We start from the raw sequence: 22073 nt of genomic DNA on the forward strand, positions 1-22073 counted from the left end.
TTGCTAAATTTGAGAGACAAAATCACACAGACACACAAGCAGATAGACACACAACACAGACACAGAGAGAGACACAACACAGACACACAGAGAGAGACACACAGACACACAATGTTACTATGTTCTCATATATATTTTGCTGACAGTTTCACCTGAAGTCAGAAGCTTGTGTTGCCTCCGAAACGTCGGGATTTTTATTCTTTTATTTTTATTAATTTAAATTTCATTTTTACCTAAGTGACTTTACCGAAAAAAATAAGAGTATGAATCCTTGGAGTCACGAAAGCTTCAAATCTAGAATCCCCTAAAATTATTTCTCACGCGACAGAGAGGGAAAAAAACCCGCCACTTTTTAGAAACAAAAGCACAAAGCGGTCCACACAAAAATCACCCATCCACCGCCGTGTAGCGAGAGCAGCAGCTATGAAGGCTACCGGCACTGATAAATGTAATAACTCACAAATGTAAAATTGTTTTACACACGGAAACTTTGCGTAACATTCCAATTCAAATAAAGGTTACAGAACAGTCTTTAACATAACTTCTTCACTTCAAGTCTGGCATCAAACGCCTTCAAATCACCGCACTCGTGTTAACGCTTTCCCATGCCACCATTGCATTGTGTCCCACAGAGTTGTACATGTAATAACTCACAAATGTATATTCGCCTTAAAATCACCGCAATCTTTGACCCTTCCACCCATTGCATTGTGTCCCACAGAGTTGTACATGTAATAACTCACAAATGTATATTCGCCTTAAAATCACCGCAATCTTTGACCCTTCCACCCATTGCATTGTGTCCCACAGAGTTGTACATGTAATAACTCACAAATGTATATTCGCCTTAAAATCACCGCAATCTTTGACCCTTTCACCCATTGCATTGTGTCCCACAGAGTTGTACATGTAATAACTCACAAATGTATATTCGCCTTAAAATCACCGCAATCTTTGACCCTTCCACCCATTGCATTGTGTCCCACAGAGTTGTACATGTAATAACTCACAAATGTATATTCGCCTTAAAATCACCGCAATCTTTGACCCTTCCACCCATTGCATTGTGTCCCACAGAGTTGTACATGTAATAACTCACAAATGTATATTCGCCTTAAAATCACCGCAATCTTTGACCCTTCCACCCATTGCATTGTGTCCCACAGAGTTGTACATGTAATAACTCACAAATGTATATTCGCCTTAAAATCACCGCAATCTTTGACCCTTCCACCCATTGCATTGTGTCCCACAGAGTTGTACATGTAATAACTCACAAATGTATATTCGCCTTAAAATCACCGCAATCTTTGACCCTTCCACCCATTGCATTGTGTCCCACAGAGTTGTACATGTAATAACTCACAAATGTATATTCGCCTTAAAATCACCGCAATCTTTGACCCTTCCACCCATTGCATTGTGTCCCACAGAGTTGTACATGTAATAACTCACAAATGTATATTCGCCTTAAAATCACCGCAATCTTTGACCCTTCCACCCATTGCATTGTGTCCCACAGAGTTGTACATGTAATAACTCACAAATGTATATTCGCCTTAAAATCACCGCAATCTTTGACCCTTCCACCCATTGCACTGTGTCCCACAGAGTTGTGAATGTAATAACTCACAAATGTATAAATTGTTAACAAATAAACTTTGCGTACCATCCTGGTTAAAGTACAAATTAAAGAACAGCCTTAAACTTCACTTCTTCACTTTCAAAGTCTGACATCGTACGCCTTCAAATCACCACACTCTGATCGTTATCAATGAACCCTTTCACATTCCGGAAACCAAAAAATAAGCTGATCTATGGGTGGAGGGCGGTGGCCGAGTTAAATTGCCCTCCCCGTGCCTCTCACCGCTTGCCAGCGACCGGCCTATGTCTCGCAACGGGAGAGGGAGGAGGGGTTAATCAACTAACTGGCCCCAACGGTCGGAATCCCGGGCGGTCGTTTCTCTCTCTTCCTTCCCACGGCCGTCCGCCTAAGCCATGATGGCCCGGAGCGCCCTTCTCACGGCCACGCGGCACACGGGACACTCGCTCAGGGAGAGGGCGCAGTGGCCGCACGTCACCACGTGTCTGCACGGCGTGAAGATGATGGACACCTCGTGCTCCATGCACACTTTGCAGGACAGCCGCTCTTCCAGCTTGTCCAGAAGCTCCTCGACCGATGGCGATGCTGTGGACAAAGTGCGCGCACAGACACACACGCACACACACAGAGACACACACGCACGCACAGACGGAAGCACACACACACAGAAACGCACGCACACACACAGAGACACACACGCACGCACAGACGCAAGCACACACACACAGACACACACGCACACACACAGAGACACAGAGACACACACGCACGCACAGACGCAAGCACACACACACAGACACACACGCACACACACAGAGACACAGAGACACACACGCACGCACAGACGCAAGCACACACACACAGACACACATGCACACACACAGAGACACAGAGACACACACGCACGCACAGACGCAAGCACACACACACAGACACACACACACAGAGACACAGAGACACACACGCGCGCACAGATGCAAGCACACACACACAGACACACACGCACACACACAGAGACACAGAGACACACACGCACGCACAGACGCAAGCACACACACACAGACACACACACTTTCAGCGGTTTCAAAAATGATCATCAGACTGCTTACATATGGGGCGCAAAGGTGGCGAGATGCTGACCACCTCGTCTGGTATACATGAGGTTGTGGGTTCAATCGTGACCCTGATGCGACGCCTGTTGAAGTATATTTAGAGCCTGCGTCTCCCTCTCCCTCGTCATCACCGTGGCTATGAGATGTTAACCACCTCGCCTCGTATACATGAGGTCGTGACCCTCACCTGGTTCAGACTCTCACCTGTATCAGACCCTCACCTGTATCAGGTGAGGGTCTGATAAAGTGCGCAGGGATCCGTCGCCTTACCGTGCTCAATCTCCGCAGTTGTACTCTGCGGCGTCTGTCCCGGTAGTTGAGCCTCAAAACGAGAAATAAAATGAACATCTCGTCAGTAAGAATCATCGCCGGTGTCACACAGAGCCGACAAAATGGATAAAATACGCGAGCGACGACCGATCGCGTTCAAAACAATTGCAACTTTTTGCACCGTTACTCTGTGCTCAATTTGCAATTGGCATATCGGCAAACCAAACCAATCCGCGCTAATGACGGGGGCAGGGCAGCTGCAGACGGCTCAAAATCGTGGAGCATCCTTAAATATCTTTATCAAGTTACCATTTTCCGTGGATCTCTATGCCAAAAACCCAGATTATAGTTCTATATAGTTATAGAGTACGTTTAATCTGGCTGTCGCCTGATGAAGCTCGTTGTTGTAATTACTGGTGAAACGTCGTACTCAGATTCTAAATGTTGTTATACACTATACACTACTCCACTATACACTACTATATTTACAATAAGCATATTGGTAATAAAACCACATTATTTTTACCCCTGAATGATTAACAACATTTCAGCTGGCTGCAAGTGTCAGTCTTTCGGTAAAGTCACGTAGGTAAAAAATGAAATAAAAATGAATAAAAAAATCTAAAATAAAAATAAAAAATAAATAAAAAATCACGACGTTTCGGAGGCAAACAAGTCTCCGTCATAAGGTGGGACCGTCACAGCCAGATTTGCTGCATTTTTATTTTACTTGTATTAATTTTAATTTCATTTTTTACCTACGTGACTTTACTGAAAGAACTAAGAGTATGAATCCTTGCAGTCACGAAAGCTTCAAATATAGAATTAAGTTTGAGTCTATTTGTGTTCAAGACCGGTGATAAACTCCATCAAGAGACAAGACCGGTCTCGTCTGTTCGACGACCGGGGCTGACCAAGGTCAACGTTAGATGATCTAGGCGCACACACGCAAACGCTTCAAAACAACAAATGCAACATTCAGTCGTATTTTCGTGTCCAATATCATCAATATCATCCATAAGAGGCTTTTTTTTATGATGTCATCTGGAATCAACGGTATAAGTACAGGGTGATCCAGTTATGAATACCCCGCCAAATAGTATGGGGGTGGGGGAAATTATAGAGGAAATAACATTAAAGTACAATCTTGATTTGAATTACAGTAGACTCTGGGTTATACGCACGCGGTTTGTTCGATTTGCAGATGAACCGCGCACCTGAAATTTTGACGGAGATTAAAAACTCGTGGATATTCCCCTGAAGCCCAACTAATCTAAAAACAGTTGATACAACATTGGTAATTCTTGGAAATTTGTATTACAAGTCACGCGGTGCTTAAACCGAACAAATATGTTGCCCCGATTAATCCTAAATCCACGTGATCGTCTCTAAAGCACAGCAGTTGCAATGTCTTTACAACAGTGGGCAGAGTTTCATTGATTTTGTTGCCATGGCTTTTCTGTCAAAATGAGCCGACTCTTCTGCAGGAAAGTCTTAACACTGAACATGGTTATAGGCATAAAGCATTGAAGAATTGAGACTCATCCACAAGGGCGCAGTGGTGGCTAGGAGATGTTAACTACCTCGCCTGGTATGCAGGAGGTCATGGGCTCGATCCCGACCCTGACATCTGCTGCTGCCTATTTGGAGTTTGCGTGTCTCTCTCTCTCTCCCCCCATGGTCGCGTGGATTTTTCTCCGGGACCTCCGGTTTCTCCCCTCCACATGTAGAATGCAGGTCACGTGTGAGGGTAATCGACAAGTATAAATGTCCACGCGACGATGGTGAGCCCACTTCGTTGAGCTACGTCGCTGCTTTGCGTGACGGAGAGGCTCGGCATCTGAAACAAATAGCTATGCCACCGCAGCTCAGTTGGGCGCTCACCAGCTTCAGAATAACTGTTTAGCACGGGGTGCTTAGACAAGATGTTCACACTTATTTGGGACTATCGTTTTTAATTGAAAAAAATACGACCACGAATGTATGTCAATAGATTCAAAAATTTCGATTTAAAGCTTTCGTGACTGCAGGGATTCATCTTCTTGGTTCTTTCGGTAAAGTCAGAGTCTCATTCAGACTCTGTCTTCTCGACAGACCTGTTCTTCACCTGAGGACGGCTGCTTGCGTTGTGGCCGAAATGTCGTGAGAATAATTTTATTGTTTTATTTTTATTATTTTATTACTTCCCTTCTACGTGACTTTACCGAAAGAACCAAGAAGATTCAAAAGTCAAAGAGTCTCCACTTATTCGCCATCGTTGTCGAAACATGCCTGGAATCATCTCCAGTTGGTACCCAGAGCCCAGAGGCACATTTCTTAGTTGCAAATTCTCAGAAGCACCCTGCATGCGTTTTAGGAAGGACCCGCATCGCCCCAAACGAGCGATGTCAGGACGTCACCGGCGCCCTCTCTGGCGTCGCCCACCTTGATCGCGCAGGCGGGGAAGTGCCTGGCGTGCTCCCGGACGGGGTCGTCTCCCGCCTTCCAGCGATGCATCATCCCGCCGCAGCGGAAACAGGCCACCAGGTCGTCGGGGCCCACGCGGTAGAGTCCGGCCCGCGCTAAGTCCGCGGGCCGCACGGGGGACGACTCGGGCCACCCCTCGGAGAAGGACAGCAGCCTGGCCGCTTCGGCGTGCATCTCCGAGGCCGACGAAGGCGGCGGTGGGATCCGGTCCGAGCGGGACACCGGGGGAGCGGGGCGTCTCGCCGCCGACGCCCTGCAAAAGGCCCGAGTCTCTACGACGCGCGACATCGACCGAGCGGAAAGGATACGGGGCAATTTTGGGGAGAAGAAGTCGTCGTGCGAATGCTTTTGCAACGGACAAGTCGGCCCCGTGGGCTCTCTTGTGGAAGATCACTCGAGAAACGTCGAGCCTTCTCCTTTCCGGCGTGAAAGAGACGGGTAGTTTAAACACCGGCGATGGGAAATGGCACGCCTCCTGTTGTCACTCTCGACAGCTCCTGAATACGGGAAGAAAAAGTTGGGCGGCAAGTGTCATTAAAAACGGACATCTTTTAGTGACTTGAAACTTTGGTTTAAACAATTCATCCATAACAGGTTTTGTGGGGTTAGATTGCGTAAATATATTAATGTTAAATCCGCCACCACCCGACACAGCCAACTAGTAAGGGTTGTCACGTAAACAGAACAACCTCTATTATGGATGATATTGGTCGCCAAAGCCTACGTGTTAAAAAGTTAAACAGTTCAGTCTGTCACTTCTGACAAACGTTTGCACAGCAATAAAAGGGCACACAAAGTCTGGATGGTCCTGTAGCAAACGGAGTTTTGAGGGTTATCTGGTGTGAGAAAAAACAACACTACCCATAGACTCAGCACCGCACCATAGACTCAACACTGCACCATAGACTCACACTGCCCAGACTCAGCACTGCACCATAGACTCAGCACTGCCCCATAGACTCAACACTGCACCATAGACTCAACACTGCACCATAGACGCAACACTGCACCATAGACTCAACACTGCACCATAGACTCAACACTGACCATAGACTCAACACTGCCCATAGACTCAACACTGCACCATAGACTCAACACTGCACCATAGACTCAACACTACCCATAGACTCAACACTGCACCATAGACTCAACACTGCACCATAGACTCAACACTGCCCATAGACTCAACACTGCACCATAGACTCAACACTGCCCATAGACTCAACACTGCACCATAGACTCAACACTGCACCATAGACTCAACACTGTCCATAGACTTAACACTGTCCATAGACTCAACACTGTCCATAGACTCAACACTGTCCATAGACTCAACACTGCACCATAGACTCAACACTGCACCATAGACTCAACACTGTCCATAGACTCAACACTGCACCATAGACTCAACACTGCCCATAGACTCAACACTGCACCATAGACTCAACACTGCACCATAGACTCAACACTGCACCATATACTCAACACTGCACCATAGACTCAGCACTGCCCATAGACTCAACACTGCACCATAGACTCAGCACTGCCCATAGACTCAACACTGCACCATAGACTCAACACTGCACCATAGACTCAACACTGCCCCATAAATCTAAACACTGCCCCATAGACTCAACACTGCCCCATAGACTCAACACTGCACCATAGACTCAACACTGCACCATATACTCAACACTGGCCATAGACTCAACACTACCCATAGACTCAACACTGCACCATAGACTCAGCACTGCCCATAGACTCAACACTGCCCCATAGACTCAACACTGCCCCATAGACTCAACACTGTCCATAGACTCAACACTGCACCATAGACTCAACACTGCACCATAGACTCAACACTGCCCCATAGACTCAACACTGCCCCATAGACTCAACACTGCCCCATAGACTCAACACTGCCCCATAGACTCAACACTGCCCCATAGACTCAACACTGCACCATAGACTCAACACTGCACCATATACCAGAGGTGTGGACTCGAGTCATGTGACTTGGACTCGAGTCAGACTCGAGTCATGAATTTGATGACTTGAGACTCGACTTGGACTTGCATAACAATGACTTTGTCCCACCTCTGAGGTGTGGACTCGAGTCATGTGACTTGGACTCGAGTCAGACTCGAGTCATGAATTTGATGACTTGAGACTCGACTTGGACTTGCATAACAATGACTTTGTCCCACCTCTGCCATATACTCAACACTGGCCATAGACTCAACACTACCCATAGACTCAACACTGCACCATAGACTCTACACTGCCCATAGACTCAACACTACACCATAGACTCAACATTGCCCATAGACTCAACACTGCCCATAGACTCAACACTACCCATAGACTTAACACTGCCCATAGACTCAACACTGCACCATAGACTCAACACTGCCCAATAGACTCAACACTGCCCCATAGACTCAACACTGCCCCATAGACTCAACACTGCACCATAGACTCAACACTGCACATAGACTCAACACTGCCCATAGACTCAACACTGCCCATAGACTCAACACTGTCCCATAGACTCAACACTGCCCCATAGACTCAACACTGCACCATAGACTCAACACTGGCCATAGACTCAACACTACCCATAGACTCAGCACTGCACCATAGACTCAGCACTGCCCATAGACTCAACACTGCACCATAGACTCAACACTGCCCATAGACTCAACACTGCCCCATAGACTCAACACTGCACCATAGACTCAACACTGTCCATAGACTCAACACTGCACCATAGACTCAGCACTGCCCATAGACTCAACACTGCCCATAGACTCAACACTGCCCCATAGACTCAACACTGCCCATAGACTCAACACTGCCCCATAGACTCAACACTGCCCCATAGACTCAACACTGCCCCATAGACTCAACACTGCCCCATAGACTCAACACTGCACCATAGACTCAACACTGCACCATAGACTCAACACTGCACCATAGACTCAACACTGCCCATAGACTCAACACTGTCCATAGACTCAACACTGCACCATAGACTCAGCACTGCCCATAGACTCAACACTGCCCATAGACTCAACACTGCCCCATAGACTCAACACTGCCCATAGACTCAACACTGCCCCATAGACTCAACACTGCCCCATAGACTCAACACTGCCCCATAGACTCAACACTGCCCCATAGACTCAACACTGCCCCATAGACTCAACACTGCACCATAGACTCAACACTGCCCCATAGACTCAACACTGCACCATAGACTCAGCACTGCACCATAGACTCAGCACTGCACCATAGACTCAGCACTGCACCATAGACTCAACACTGCACCATAGACTCAGCACTGCCCATAGACTCAACATGCCCATAGACTCAACACTGCACCATAGACTCAACATGCCCATAGACTCAACACTGCACCATAGACTCAACATGCCCATAGACTCAACACTGCACCATAGACTCAACACTGCCCATAGACTCAACACTGCACCATAGACTCAACACTGCACCATAGACTCAACACTGCACCATAGACTCAACACTGCACCATAGACTCAACACTGCCCATAGACTCAACACTGCACCATAGACTCAACACTGCACCATAGACTCAACACTGCACCATAGACTCAACACTGCACCATAGACTCAACACTGCACCATAGACTCAACACTGCACCTGCAAATCATCTGCAAATCACGGACTGGACGTTAGAGGACACTCCTTACCTCACGTTTTCTCTCACAAGTGGTGAGATCACATCCCTTGCGGGTCGTCATCGTCGATAATTTATCAATAAAAATCCATCGCAGGCGTCTGCATCCCCCAACGAATTTTAAAAAATCATGACGTTTCGGAGGCAACACAAGCTTCCGTCTTCAGGTGGAACCGTCACAGCACGCTTGCTGTATCAAGTAAATTATATTTTTATATTACTTTTATTAATTTAGATTTCTCACCTACGTGACTTTACCGAAAAAACCAGAGAGTACGACTCATTGCAGTCACCAAAGCTTTAAATCTAGAATGAGGCTGGGCGCTACCCATGGGCTGTTCGCTGGGGATCATCAACAGGGCTTCACTAATTCTAGATTTGAAACTTTCGTGACTGCAAGTATTCATCTTCTTGGTTCTTTCGGTAAAGTCACGTAGAATGGAAATAATAAAATAATAAAAATAAAACATAATAAAATAATTCTCACGACGTTTCGGCCACAACGCAAGGAGCCGTCCTCAGACGCTGTCGCCTCGACAGACCTGGTTTTCACCTGAGGACGGCTGCTTGCGTTGTGGCCGAAACGTCGTGAGAATTGTTTTATTATGTTTTATTTTTATTATTTTATTACTTCCCTTCTACGTGACTTTACCGAAAGAACCAAGAAGATGAATCCCTGCAGTCACGAAACCCACCACCATCACCACCATCACCACCACCATCATCACCACCACCATCATCACCATCACCACCATCACCACCTCCACCACAACCACCACCACCTCAACCACCACCACCATCACCACCACCATCACCACCTCCACAACCACAACCACCATCGCCACCTCCACCCCCCACCATCATCATCACCACCATCACCACCACCTCCACCACCACCACCACCTTCACCACCACCACGCTCACCACCTCCTCCACCTGCTTCTGTGAGGCTATATTGCATGCACAATAGTGACTTACCGCGCACACTGAAACTGTACCGCACGCACCGTGCACACTGTACGTGCTGCTGTGTGTACACAGTGCACACTGTACGTGCTGCTGTGTGTACACAGTGCACACTGTACGTGCTGCTGTGTGTACACAGTGCACACTGTACGTGCTGCTGTGTGTACACAGTGCACACTGTACGTGCCGCTGTGTGTACAGTGCACACTGTACGTGCTGCTGTGTGTACACAGTGCACACTGTACGTGCTGCTGTGTGTACACAGTGCACACTGTACGTGCTGCTGTGTGTACACAGTGCACACTGTACGTGCTGCTGTGTGTACACAGTGCACACTGTACGTGCTGCTGTGTGCACAGTGCACACTGTACGTGGTGCTGTGTGCACACTGTACGTGGTGCTGTGTGCACAGTGCACACTGTACGTGGTGCTGTGTGCACAGTGCACACTGTACGTGGTGCTGTGTATGCACATTACGTACAGAGAGATACGGGGAGAGACACGGGGGGAGAGACACGGGGAGAGACACGGGGAGAAAGACAAGGTGGAGAGTGAGAGACACGGTGGAGAGAGACACGGTGGAGAGAGACACGGGGAGAGAGATGGGGCGAGATGAGGAGGGATGGGGAGAGAGAGACAGAGCGAGTACTGTTAAGGTAGTGAATGCACCACCACGACCACCACCACCTCGAACCACCATCATCATCACCACCACAACCACTATCACCACCACCATCACCTCCACTATTACAATCACCAACTCCACGACCATCACCACCACCATCACCACGACCATAACCACCTTTACAACCATCACCACCTCAACCACCACCACCATCACCACCACCATCACCACCATCACCACCACCATAACCACCATCATCACTACCACCACCATCACCACCACCATCACCACCACTACAACCATCACCACCTCCACAACCATCACCATCACCACCACCACCATCACCACCATCTCCACCACCATCACCACCACCATCACCACCTCCACAACCATCACCACCTCCACAACCATCACCACCACCATCATCACCACCATCACCACCTTTACAACCCTCACCACCTCAACCACCATCACCACCACCATCACCACCACGACCACCATCACCACCATCACCACCATAACCACCATCATCACCACCACCACCATCACCACCACCTCCACCACCACCATCACCACCACCACCACCATCACCACCACCACCACCACCACCTCCACCTCAACCACCATCACCAGCATCACCACCATCACCACCATCACCGCCACCACCATCACCACCACCACCATCACCACCACCATCACCGCCACCACCATCGCCGCCACCACCATCGCCACCACCATCACCGCCACCACCATCACCGCCACCACCATCACCATCATCACCACCATCAGCACCACCACCATCACCATCATCACCATCATCACCACCACCACCATCATCACCATCATCACCATCATCACCACCACCACCATCATCACCATCATCACCATCATCACCACCACCACCACCACCATCATCACCATCATCACCACCATCACCACCACCACCATCATCACCATCACCACCACCATCACCACCACCACCATCACCACCATCTCCACCACCATCACCACCACCATCACCACCTCCACAACCATCACCACCTCCACAACCATCACCAACACCATCATCACCACCATCACCACCTTTACAACCCTCACCACCTCAACCACCATCACCACCACCACCATCACCACCACCACCACCATCACCACCATCACCACCATAACCACCATCATCACCACCACCACCATCACCACCACCTCCACCACCACCATCACCACCACCTCCACCACCACCATCACCACCACCACCACAACCATCACCACCACCACCTCCACCTCAACCTCAACCACCATCACCAGCATCACCACCATCACCACCATCACCGCCACCACCATCACCACCACCATCACCGCCACCACCATCACCGCCACCACCATCACCACCACCATCATCACCACCATCAGCACCACCACCACCATCATCACCATCATCACCATCATCACCACCACCACCATCATCACCATCATCACCATCATCACCACCACCACCACCACCATCATCACCACCATCACCACCACCACCATCATCACCATCATCACCATCATCACCACCACCACCACCATCATCACCATCATCACCACCATCACCACCATCATCACCATCATCACCACCATCACCACCATCATCACCACCATCACCACCACCACCATCATCACCATCATCACCATCACCACCACCACCACCATCATCACCATCATCACCACCATCACCACCATCACCACCACCACCATCATCACCATCATCACCACCATCACCACCATCACCACCATCATCATCACCATCATCACCATCATCACCACCATCACCACCATCATCATCACCATCATCACCACCATCACCACCATCACCACCACCATCACCACCACCATCACCACCACCATCACCACCATCACCACCACCATCATCACCACCATCACCATCATCATCACCATCATCACCACCATCACCACCATCACCACCACCATCACCACCACCATCATCACCACCATCACCACCATCATCATCACCATCATCACCACCATCACCACCATCATCATCACCATCATCACCACCATCACCACCATCACCACCACCATCACCACCACCATCACCACCATCACCACCACCATCACCACCAACTCACCTTCTCTCTGTGTCTCTCTCGCTCCGCACCTCAATCCACTCCCTCCACTCGCCCTCACACCAACAAACTCCCCCCACCCACAAGTGGCCACGTGACTGCCCCTCCCCCCATCACGTGACTGCCCCTCCCCCCCATCACGTGACTGCCCCTCCCCCCCATCACGTGGTGGGGGTCAAAAATCGTCCCTTCAATATTTTTCACTCCCCACCACCACCACCACCCACCACCACCACCACCCCCCACCACCACCACCACCCCCACCACCCCACCACCCCCCCACCACCACCACCCCCACCACCCCCCACCACCACCACCCCCACCACCCCCACCACCACCCCCCACCACCACCACCCCCACCACCACCACCCCCCCCCCCACCACCACCCCCACCACCCCCCACCACCACCCCCCACCACCCCCCACCACCACCACCCCCACCACCCCCACCACCCCCCACCACCACCACCCACCACCCCCACCACCCCCCACCACCCCCACCACCCCCCACCACCACCCCCCCACCACCCCCACCACCACCCCCACTACCCCCACCCCCCACCACCACCCCCACCACCCGCCAACACCACCACCCCCACCACCCGCCAACACCACCACCCCCCACCACCCCCACCACCACCCCCCACCACCACCCACCACCCCCCACCACCCCCACCACCACCCCCCACCACCCCCACCACCACCACCACCCCCACCACCACCAGGAGGGGTGAGGGGCGGGGGGCGGGGGGCGAGGGGGGCGGGGTTTGGGGATGAACTCAAGTGACCCGACAGATGTTGAGCGCAATTCTTTGTTTATTTCGGTAACGTCGCGTAGATAGGGAACACAATATTAATAATAAAATAGTAAAATATAAAAATGTAATAAAATACCAAAAAATAAATTACCAAATAAATAAATAATACCCCCGTTGACAGGAAGAGGGAAAAAAATCCCCTCCCCCACAATTTGGCGCCCTTTGCACGACGCGACTCGGTGAGCAGCTCAGTTCAAACGGCGTGAACACGCGGGACGCATCGTGGGTGATCACCATCAACATCAACAACATCATCATCAACAACATTAACTACATCATCAACAACATCATCAACAACATCATCACCACCAACAACAACATCATCAACAACATTAACTACATCATCAACAACAACATCATCATCAACAACATCAACAACATTAACTACATCATCAACAACATTAACTACATCAACAACAACAACATCATCATCAACAACATCAACAACACCATCATCATCAACAACATCATCAACACAATCACCATCATCACCTCCTCCTGCCCGGCCCCACCCTCCCCTCTTGTTGTCTCCCGCAGCTCGAGCCGGCGGCGGCTACGAGCAGCAGCAGCATCATCATCAGCAGCAGGAGCAGCAGCATCATCAGCAGCAGCAGCATCATCATCAGCAGCATCATCAGCAGCAGCATCATCAGAATCATCATCAGCAGCATCATCAACATCAGCATCATCAGCAGCAGCAGCATCATCATCATGGCCACGTGGACGCTGTGCTTGGGCAGCAGGACCAGCTTGATCTCCATGGCCGGCATCCGCTACGAGGGCACCCTGAGCGGGGTCAACACGGACGACTGCACCGTCGCCTTGGCCAAAGGTCACGCACGGGGGGGTGGGGGGGGGGGTCACGGGTCAAAGGGGGTGAGGGTTTAAACACTTCCCTGCTCCTGCGGAGGGAGCTGCTAGGAACACGTTGGCCAGGGTCAACGACGGTGACCAGGGCGTGGGGCGTGCTGTGTTCTGCAAACATGGCCGACTGTGAGGGCGGGCAGCACAAGGCGGCGTGAGTAGGTGAAACGTTGAGTTTTATAAGGGCACCACGGGGTGAGCAGCCCCTCCCCACTCAGCCCCTCCCAACCCAGCCCCTCCCACCCCCCACCCAGCCCCACCCTCCCCACCCAGCCCCTCCCAACCCAGCCCCTCCCACCCCCCACCCAGCCCCACCCTCCCCACCCAGCCCCTCCCCACCCAGCCCCACTGCAGGGATTCATCTTCTTGGTTCTTTCGGTAAAGTCACGTAGAAGGGAAATAATAAAATAATAAAAATAAAACATAATAAAATAATTCTCACGACGTTTCGGCCACAACGCAAGCAGCCGTCCTCAGGTGAAGAACAGGTCTGTCGGGAAGACAGCGTCTGAATGAAACACCGCCAGGCTTGGAGCGTCTATTTAAGCTTAGAGTCGCGGCATCTCTTCAGAAAGGTGAGAGACTCGATTATCCCGGAGTTTGTTGAAGGATCTTAAAGTTTTGTGTTCTTCACCTGAGGACGGCTGCTTGCGTTGTGGCCGAAACGTCGTGAGAATTATTTATGTTTATTTTTTTTATTATTTCCATTCTACGTGACTTTACCGAAAGAACCAAGAAGAATTGTGGTATTGTTACACTGGTCAACAAAAAAATTCTGGCCTGGACTTTTGCAGCTGTTTTAGACTAATTTCAGGGTGCCGATTCCAAATGTGATCTCAGATTTTCTCTCTCACATCTCATTTTTATGCTATCGGCATACCCCATTTTCATTGATTTTACCCGAATTAACTCTGTCACTTATGATTGCAAGTCGTTGCGAGTCAGTGACTGCTTTAGTGTTAAAACATGGTGCTGTATTTTTAGGATAGTGTGTTTACAATATCACTTTTACGTAGATATCCACATTCACTTAATATTTTTCTTCTGCAAGTTTTTATTGAAAATGCAATATTTGACATCATCTCAAAAACCCGATGTGATAGACAAAAACCGACGCCAGGGTTGGGATGAAACGCACGACCTCCGATAGACACCAGGCGAGGTGATTCACTTCTCACCACGGTGTCGCCCACACACCCACCACCACCACGGCACCGTTAGCGGCGTTAGCGTCGTCTTTGTGCGTGCGCAGTGCGTGTGTGCGGCACGGAGGGTCGCCCCGCCGAGCGCGCCGTCGCCCCTCGCGAGGAGATCTACGACTACATCATCTTCCGTGCCAGCGAGATCAAGGACCTGGCAGCGTTGGGGTGCCCGCTCTCCGCTCTGCACCCCCACCTGGCCGTCGTGCAGGTGAGAGGGGGGCAGCCATTCTCTTCGCCGCCAAACTGGTTGGTTACTTTAGCGGGCAGGACCCCACCGAGATATTTAACTCTGATCATTGGTTGTTTACCCTGTAATCTGGCAACAAAACTGACACCTTTTTTTACAAGGAGTCGTGTTTGCATTGACCACAATACCTGTGGTCGGAATGCAAACGAAAAACACAACTCTGATAATGTATGCACTGTCCTTGAAATTGATTGGTCCACACCCGAGACAGCTTTCCTTAGAGCCTAGTCTCACATGGAGTTGGTCCAGATGACGACAAAAGGCGCACAACTCAAAGACAATGCACCATCAGAGTATGAGAGCTCGGGGTAAGCATTTACACCATTGGAACCTCATTTGCCAGTAGAAAAATATGATAATTGTTTTTTTACCCTTCTATCTGGCAACAAAACTGACGCCTTTTTTACGAGGAGTCGTGTTTGCATAGACCGCAATACCTGCAGTTGGAATGCAAACAAAAAACACAACTCTGATGATGAATGCACTGTCCTTGAAGTTGATTGGTCCACACCCTAGACAGCTTTCCTTAGAGCCCAGTCTCACATGGGTTGGACCAGATGACGCCAAAAGGCGCACAACTTAAAAAAAAGGTGTCAGTTTTGTTGCCAGATAAAAGGGTAAAAAAAACAATTATCATATTTGTTGTTACCGGCAAATGAGGTTCCGATGGTGGTGCGTAAGATGCTGGACAGGCTACGATTGATCCCGTCGCTGCGTGACCACCCACCCTCGCCCCCGTCCAGTCCTCCTCGCCACCACGGGGCGCCCGCCCCCTGCGGGACACGCAGCACGGAGCCCGCCCCCTCGTGCGGGACACGCAGCACGGAGCCCGCGGCGGCCACGGGGGCGGCACGCGCGGAGGAGCCACAGGTACGGGCGGCGCGGTAAACGCTGGGGATGCAAAGGTGGCCGGGCGTTGTACCGACCGCCCGCCCGCCCCCCTCTTGTGCCACAGCCTTTGCAGGTGCTCGCTAACGGAGCTTATCCTGACGTCGTACGGAAATCCGATGTTTTTTTATTTAAATCCTTTATATTAAGTTCACTTGCTTGCGCGCTTCGGACCGTGCAAATCTTTCGGTCGTTTTTTAACCCACTTCCCGTGATGCAATCGAGCTGATATTTTGCACACAGACTCGTTGTGCGTGACAAGTAATGTTCGTGAATTTTTTTTTCCAAAATTTTACACTTTTTAGGACAAAAATATTATATTTAATTACCAATTTCTTAATGCTGCCACGCAATCATCTGACCCATAGGTGGCAGCCATCTCAAGCCAGAGGACGAGAGGACTCTAGCCGCCACGCATATAAAGGATTTATAGTGAAAAACTTAGTTTTTACGGGTTATACTTGTTTAAATCCTTTATATTAAGTTAGCTTGCTTGCTTGCGCGCTTACGACCATGCAAAATTTTGGTCGTTTTTTATCCCACTTCCCATGATCCGATCGAGCTGACATTTTGCACACAGACTCGTTGTGCGTGACAATTAATGTTTGTTAAAAAAATTTAATATTTAATTTAAAATACCAATGTGATAAAAATGAAACTCTTACTCAAGAAAAACAGAATTGAATAATAAAATAAAACCGATGCCACGCATATAAAGGATTTATAGTGAGAAACACATGCACACACACACACGCGCACACACGCACTCACACACGCACACACGCACACACTCACACACTCACACGCTCACACACACACACGCACTCACACACACTCACGCACACACTCACTCACGCACACACGCACACTCACACACGCACACACTCACTCACGCACACACGCACACTCACACACACTCACACACACTCACACACTCACACACTCACACACACACTCACACACACTCACACACACTCACAACAACAACAACAACAACCGCCATTCGCCACTAAGTGGCGGTGACGTCACCACGATGCTTGTGCCAGGCCAAGTGCACCTTGAGGCCACGTGAAGTGTCGAACGCCCGCTGGCAGGAGGTCACGGGGCAGACCCAGGTGCCACGGGTCGACTGACCGAGATGACTGGCTAATGCACCACCTGTGCCCCCTACTGTACCAACTTGCTGTGCTTTAGCCACCCGGCGCTCCGCTCGTTGTTGTGAGCGTCGCTCCTCCGCCCTCCGTTGTTGTTGGAGGGCGACTGCCTCCAACTGCCCAGTAGCGTCCTTCACGAGCCTCCTCCACTGAGGCCGATCTTGACACCGCTGGTACCAGTCATCGGCAAGTCCACTCAGCTCCACGTCCTCCTGTACCACATCACTCCATCTCTTCTCCAGTCCCGTGCCGCGCCCGTCTAGCCCCCTCGATCCGGCCGAACAAAAGCTGTTTAGGCATGCGGTGGCTGGGCATGCGGGCTACATGACCCAGCCAACGCAGCCTTGCCTGCCGGAGGAGCTCACTGATGGGACTTTGCCCAGATCTTTCAAGGATTTGTGAGCTCCTCACACAATCCAGCCTGGTTAAACCCAGGATGGATCGTAGGCAGGCCAGCCTACACACACTCACTCACACACACTCACACACACTCACACACACTCACACACACACTCACACACACTCACACACACACACTCACACACACTCACACACACACTCACACGCAGCTGCACTATCTCCCACAGCCGCGAGGAAGAGCGCCACGGTGGAGCGGGGGGTGCAGACGTCCCCCCAGCGTCAGCAGCGACGGTGTCGGAGCACGAAGCGGATTGCCGCCCAGACTCCCCGTGGGGTCCCGGAGCCGTGCGTAGAGTTGGACGCGGAGTTTGACTTTGCGAGCGCCAACGCGAAGCTGGACCGTGCGGCGCTGGACAGGGAGTTCCGGGGCAGGGAGGCCAAGCGGAGAGAAGGTGGGGCACTCACTCACACGCTGACAGACACTCACGTACACACTCACTCACTCACACGCTGCCGCCACCCAACAACTCACTTCCTCCGCTGCTGTATCGGCAAAATAGAAATCTTAGTAGTAGCTTTTTACCCTTTTAAACTGGTACAAAACTGACACCTTTATACAAGGCATCATGTTTGCAATAACCACAACACAAGTAGTCAAAAAAGCAAACAAAAAGAAGCAACTCTGATAATGATAATAATATGCACTGTCCTGTCATTATCAGAGTTGCTTCTTTTTGTTTGCTTTTTTGACTACTTGTGTTGTGGTTATTGCAAACATGATGCCTTGAATAAAGGTGTCAGTTTTGTACCAGTTTAAAAGGGTAAAAACCTACTACTATATTTTGCCACTGGTAAAATAAATCTCATAGAATAGAAATCTTGTCACTCAATTTTGACACACTTCCCAATGTGGTACCGACTGCAAACTTGTCATCATCACGGTGGCTATGAGATGCTAACTACCTCGCCTGATGTGCAGGAGGGCGTGGGTTCGATCCCAACCCTGACGATGCCTGCTGCTGTATATTTGGAGTTTGTGTGTTTCTCTCATCATCATCATCATCATCACGGTGGCTAGGAGATGTTGACTAACTAAATTACCTTAAAACCGTTGGAATACCTTATGCCAGAAAAAGTGTGTTGACCATCTTCTTGGTTCTTTCGGTAAAGTCATCACGTAGAAGGGAAGTATTAAAATAATAAAATAAAATAAAAAAATAATAATTCTCACGACGTTTCGGCCACAACGCAAGCAGCCGTCCTTAGGCGAAGACCAGGTCTGTCGGGGAGACAGCGCCTGAATGTGTGTTGACCAGTGGAGTCTGGGTTGGGTGGGGGGGGGCGGATCTTCGTGTGTTTAATTGTCCAGGCCACCCCCTCACTTCCGCCGTTGCGTCTCCCCTTGTGCAGCGGACAAGCCGAGGGGTCCCCGCACGAGCTCCCCCGTCTTCCTGGACGGCTGCTTCTACGACAAAACCAGGAGTTTCTTTGACAACATTTCCAAAGACGGCGGCAGGTAACGTCCGTCTCTGCCGCTCGCTCGTGGTGTGTGTGTGTTCTTGTTGGATCTCCTCGCCTTCAAGTGCAACGCCTGCTGGGGGAGGCGATGGGGGAGGCGGCAGTACAGCAAGCGGGCTCCGTCTTTGTCTGTGCGGAGATGGTGTTGCTGTCCCCCCCCCACCCACCCCCACCTCGTGTATAGAAACTCACAAACGGAGTTGGCCTAACCATCCCAATATAGGATGACAGAGCTTGGGCAAATTGTTTGTGCCGTTCCTGGCACATCTGGAAAGTTTGGGCGTTGCAAAAATGTGCGACGTTAACTTGAATCGGCGCGCCAAAACAAATGCACGCCGCGTGAATTGCGTAGTTGCACTTGATTCGGAAAAAATCCCAGCCCCGAGAATAAGAGAAGGACGTGCAACTCTTTGACTGGGCACCAGACGAACATTTGTCTAGACGCAGGATGGCGTGGAGCCGTGCAGGGACCTCTCTGATGTCGGGTTTAGACCATTGGAACATCATTTGTCAGCAGTAGCAGAAAATGATCATTGTTTTTTTACCCTTTTATCTGTCAACAAAACTGACACCTTTTTTTACGAGGAGTCGTATTTGCATTGACCACAATACCTGCAGTCAGAATGCAAAAAAAACATAACTCTGATAATATATGCACTGTCCTTGAAGTTGATTGGTCCATACCCGAGACAGCTTTCCTTAGAGCCTAGTCTCACATGGGTTGGACCAGATGACGCATTATGGCTGCAGTTATTGTGGTCTATGCAAACATGACTCCTTGTAATAAAGGTGTCAGTTTTGTTGCCAGATAAAAGGGTAAAAAAACAATTATAATATTTTTTGCTGGCAAATGAGGTTCCAATGGTAGCCGTTTGCGACCCTGGTGCGGCCAGGTACGGGTAGGCCGTGAGTCACTGGTGAGTCACCGTTTGTCACTCATTCCGGGTAGGGTACGGGTAGGGTACAGGTAGGGTACGGGTAGGGTATGGGTACGGGTAGGGTACGGGTACCCGTTTGCGACCCTGGTGCGGCCGGGTACGGGTAAGAAATCAAAACCCGTCTGCGACCTCTGACCAGCCGTGCTCACCCCCTTACCCCCTCCTCCTCCTCCCGCCCCGCCAGGAACTGCCGCGTGACGTTGGCGGAGCAGCGGCGTCTGAACGTGGCGACGTTCGGGGCGGACCTCTCCACGTCGCTCGCTCGCCGCTCCCGCCGACGCGGGGCCCTGTGGGGGGGGGACGGGCGGCCGTGCGCGCCCAAAGCCGCCGGGGGGGGGAGGCGGGCAGTCTCCTCCTCCGGCCGAGGTGCAGCCTAGACAGGTGACGACCACGGTGACGGTGACAGTAGCTCGGCTTGTTGGAGAGTATATTTAGTATATTGATGATACTGATGTAGTTTATATTTTAGTTTTTTTACGTGGTGGCTTAGTTGCTGCAGCTCCCATACTATTAACATTCCTTCCCTTTCTAGATTTGAAGCTTTCGTGACTGCAAGGATTCGTATTTTTAGGTTTTTTCGGTAAAGTCACGTAGGTAAAATTTTTTTAAATTAATAAAAGTTAAATAAAATAAAAATCACGACGTTTTGGAGGCCAGACAAGCTTCCGGAAGCTTTTTTTATTTAACTTTTATTAATTTAAATTTTTTTACCTACGTGACTTTACCGAAAAAACCTAAGAATATGATTCCTTCCCTTTATTAATGCTACCCCTACTCCCTCCTTTTGATGCTGCTAATCCTGCATAATATGACTTTGAAACCCCCCGCCCACCTCCTACACATTCCACAAGTAGTGACTAATCCCATATCTGAATTTCTTATAAATATACTACATTCCTCTGTTGATATGTGAGTCCCTTTGTCAAGGCGCTCTTCCTCCTCTAACCCAGCTTAAATATACGCTGCCAAGCTTAGTGGTGTTCATTCAGACGCTGTCTTTCCGGCTGCAACACGATAACGGAAGTCTGTTGATGTTGCTTGTGAGGTTCTCCCCGTGAGAACACGCTGCTCCGTGGAGGATGAGAGAGAGACCATTTGACGGGGTATGCCGATAGCATAAAAATGAGATGCGACGGACGGAGCAAATCTGAGATCAGATTTGAAATCGGCACCCTGAATTTAGTCCAGAACAGCTGCAAA

At 50.1% G+C, this 22073-nt stretch overlaps 2 protein-coding genes across 2 annotated transcripts; one reads left to right on the forward strand and one right to left on the reverse strand.

Moving 5' to 3' along the window:
* Window positions 1-339: 339 nt before the first annotated feature.
* LOC133362500 (baculoviral IAP repeat-containing protein 3-like) lies at window positions 340-9279 on the reverse strand. Its single transcript, XM_061581452.1, has 4 exons — window positions 9184-9279; window positions 5410-5948; window positions 2986-3037; window positions 340-2188 (listed from the first exon to the last, which is right to left on the reverse strand). Exons 2-4 carry the CDS (start codon window positions 5737-5739, stop codon window positions 1992-1994), a joined length of 579 nt encoding a protein of 192 aa, XP_061437436.1. The 5' UTR covers window positions 5740-5948; window positions 9184-9279; the 3' UTR covers window positions 340-1991.
* A 1490-nt stretch (window positions 9280-10769) lies between these two features.
* LOC133362501 (protein LSM14 homolog A-like) lies at window positions 10770-21250 on the forward strand. The gene is made up of 7 exons (XM_061581453.1): window positions 10770-10792; window positions 14240-14534; window positions 15819-15976; window positions 16759-16885; window positions 18645-18869; window positions 19828-19933; window positions 21058-21250. Exons 2-7 carry the CDS (start codon window positions 14414-14416, stop codon window positions 21248-21250), a joined length of 930 nt encoding a protein of 309 aa, XP_061437437.1. The 5' UTR covers window positions 10770-10792; window positions 14240-14413.
* Window positions 21251-22073: the final 823 nt, after the last annotated feature.

Source organism: Lethenteron reissneri, unplaced genomic scaffold, assembly GCF_015708825.2.
Source record: "Lethenteron reissneri isolate LAM-NWPU_2019-01 unplaced genomic scaffold, ASM1570882v1 scaffold_1503, whole genome shotgun sequence".
Lineage (NCBI taxonomy): Eukaryota > Metazoa > Chordata > Hyperoartia > Petromyzontiformes > Petromyzontidae > Lethenteron > Lethenteron reissneri.

Bases quoted from the DNA above. Each gene is read 5' to 3' on its own strand.
- LOC133362500 (XM_061581452.1), bottom strand. From the start codon at position 5,739: ATGTCGCGCGTCGTAGAGACTCGGGCCTTTTGCAGGGCGTCGGCGGCG. The intron at 3,038-5,409 runs GTGGGCGACGCC...TCTCGTTTTGAG, and splicing joins TCCCCGCCTGCGCGATCAAG to GCTCAACTACCGGGACAGAC. The intron at 2,189-2,985 runs GTAAGGCGACGG...CTTTGTCCACAG, and splicing joins AACTGCGGAGATTGAGCACG to CATCGCCATCGGTCGAGGAG.
- LOC133362501 (XM_061581453.1), top strand. From the start codon at position 14,414: ATGGCCACGTGGACGCTGTGCTTGGGCAGCAGGACCAGCTTGATCTCC. The intron at 14,535-15,818 runs GTCACGCACGGG...GTGCGTGCGCAG, and splicing joins CACCGTCGCCTTGGCCAAAG to TGCGTGTGTGCGGCACGGAG. The intron at 19,934-21,057 runs GTAACGTCCGTC...CCGCCCCGCCAG, and splicing joins ATTTCCAAAGACGGCGGCAG to GAACTGCCGCGTGACGTTGG.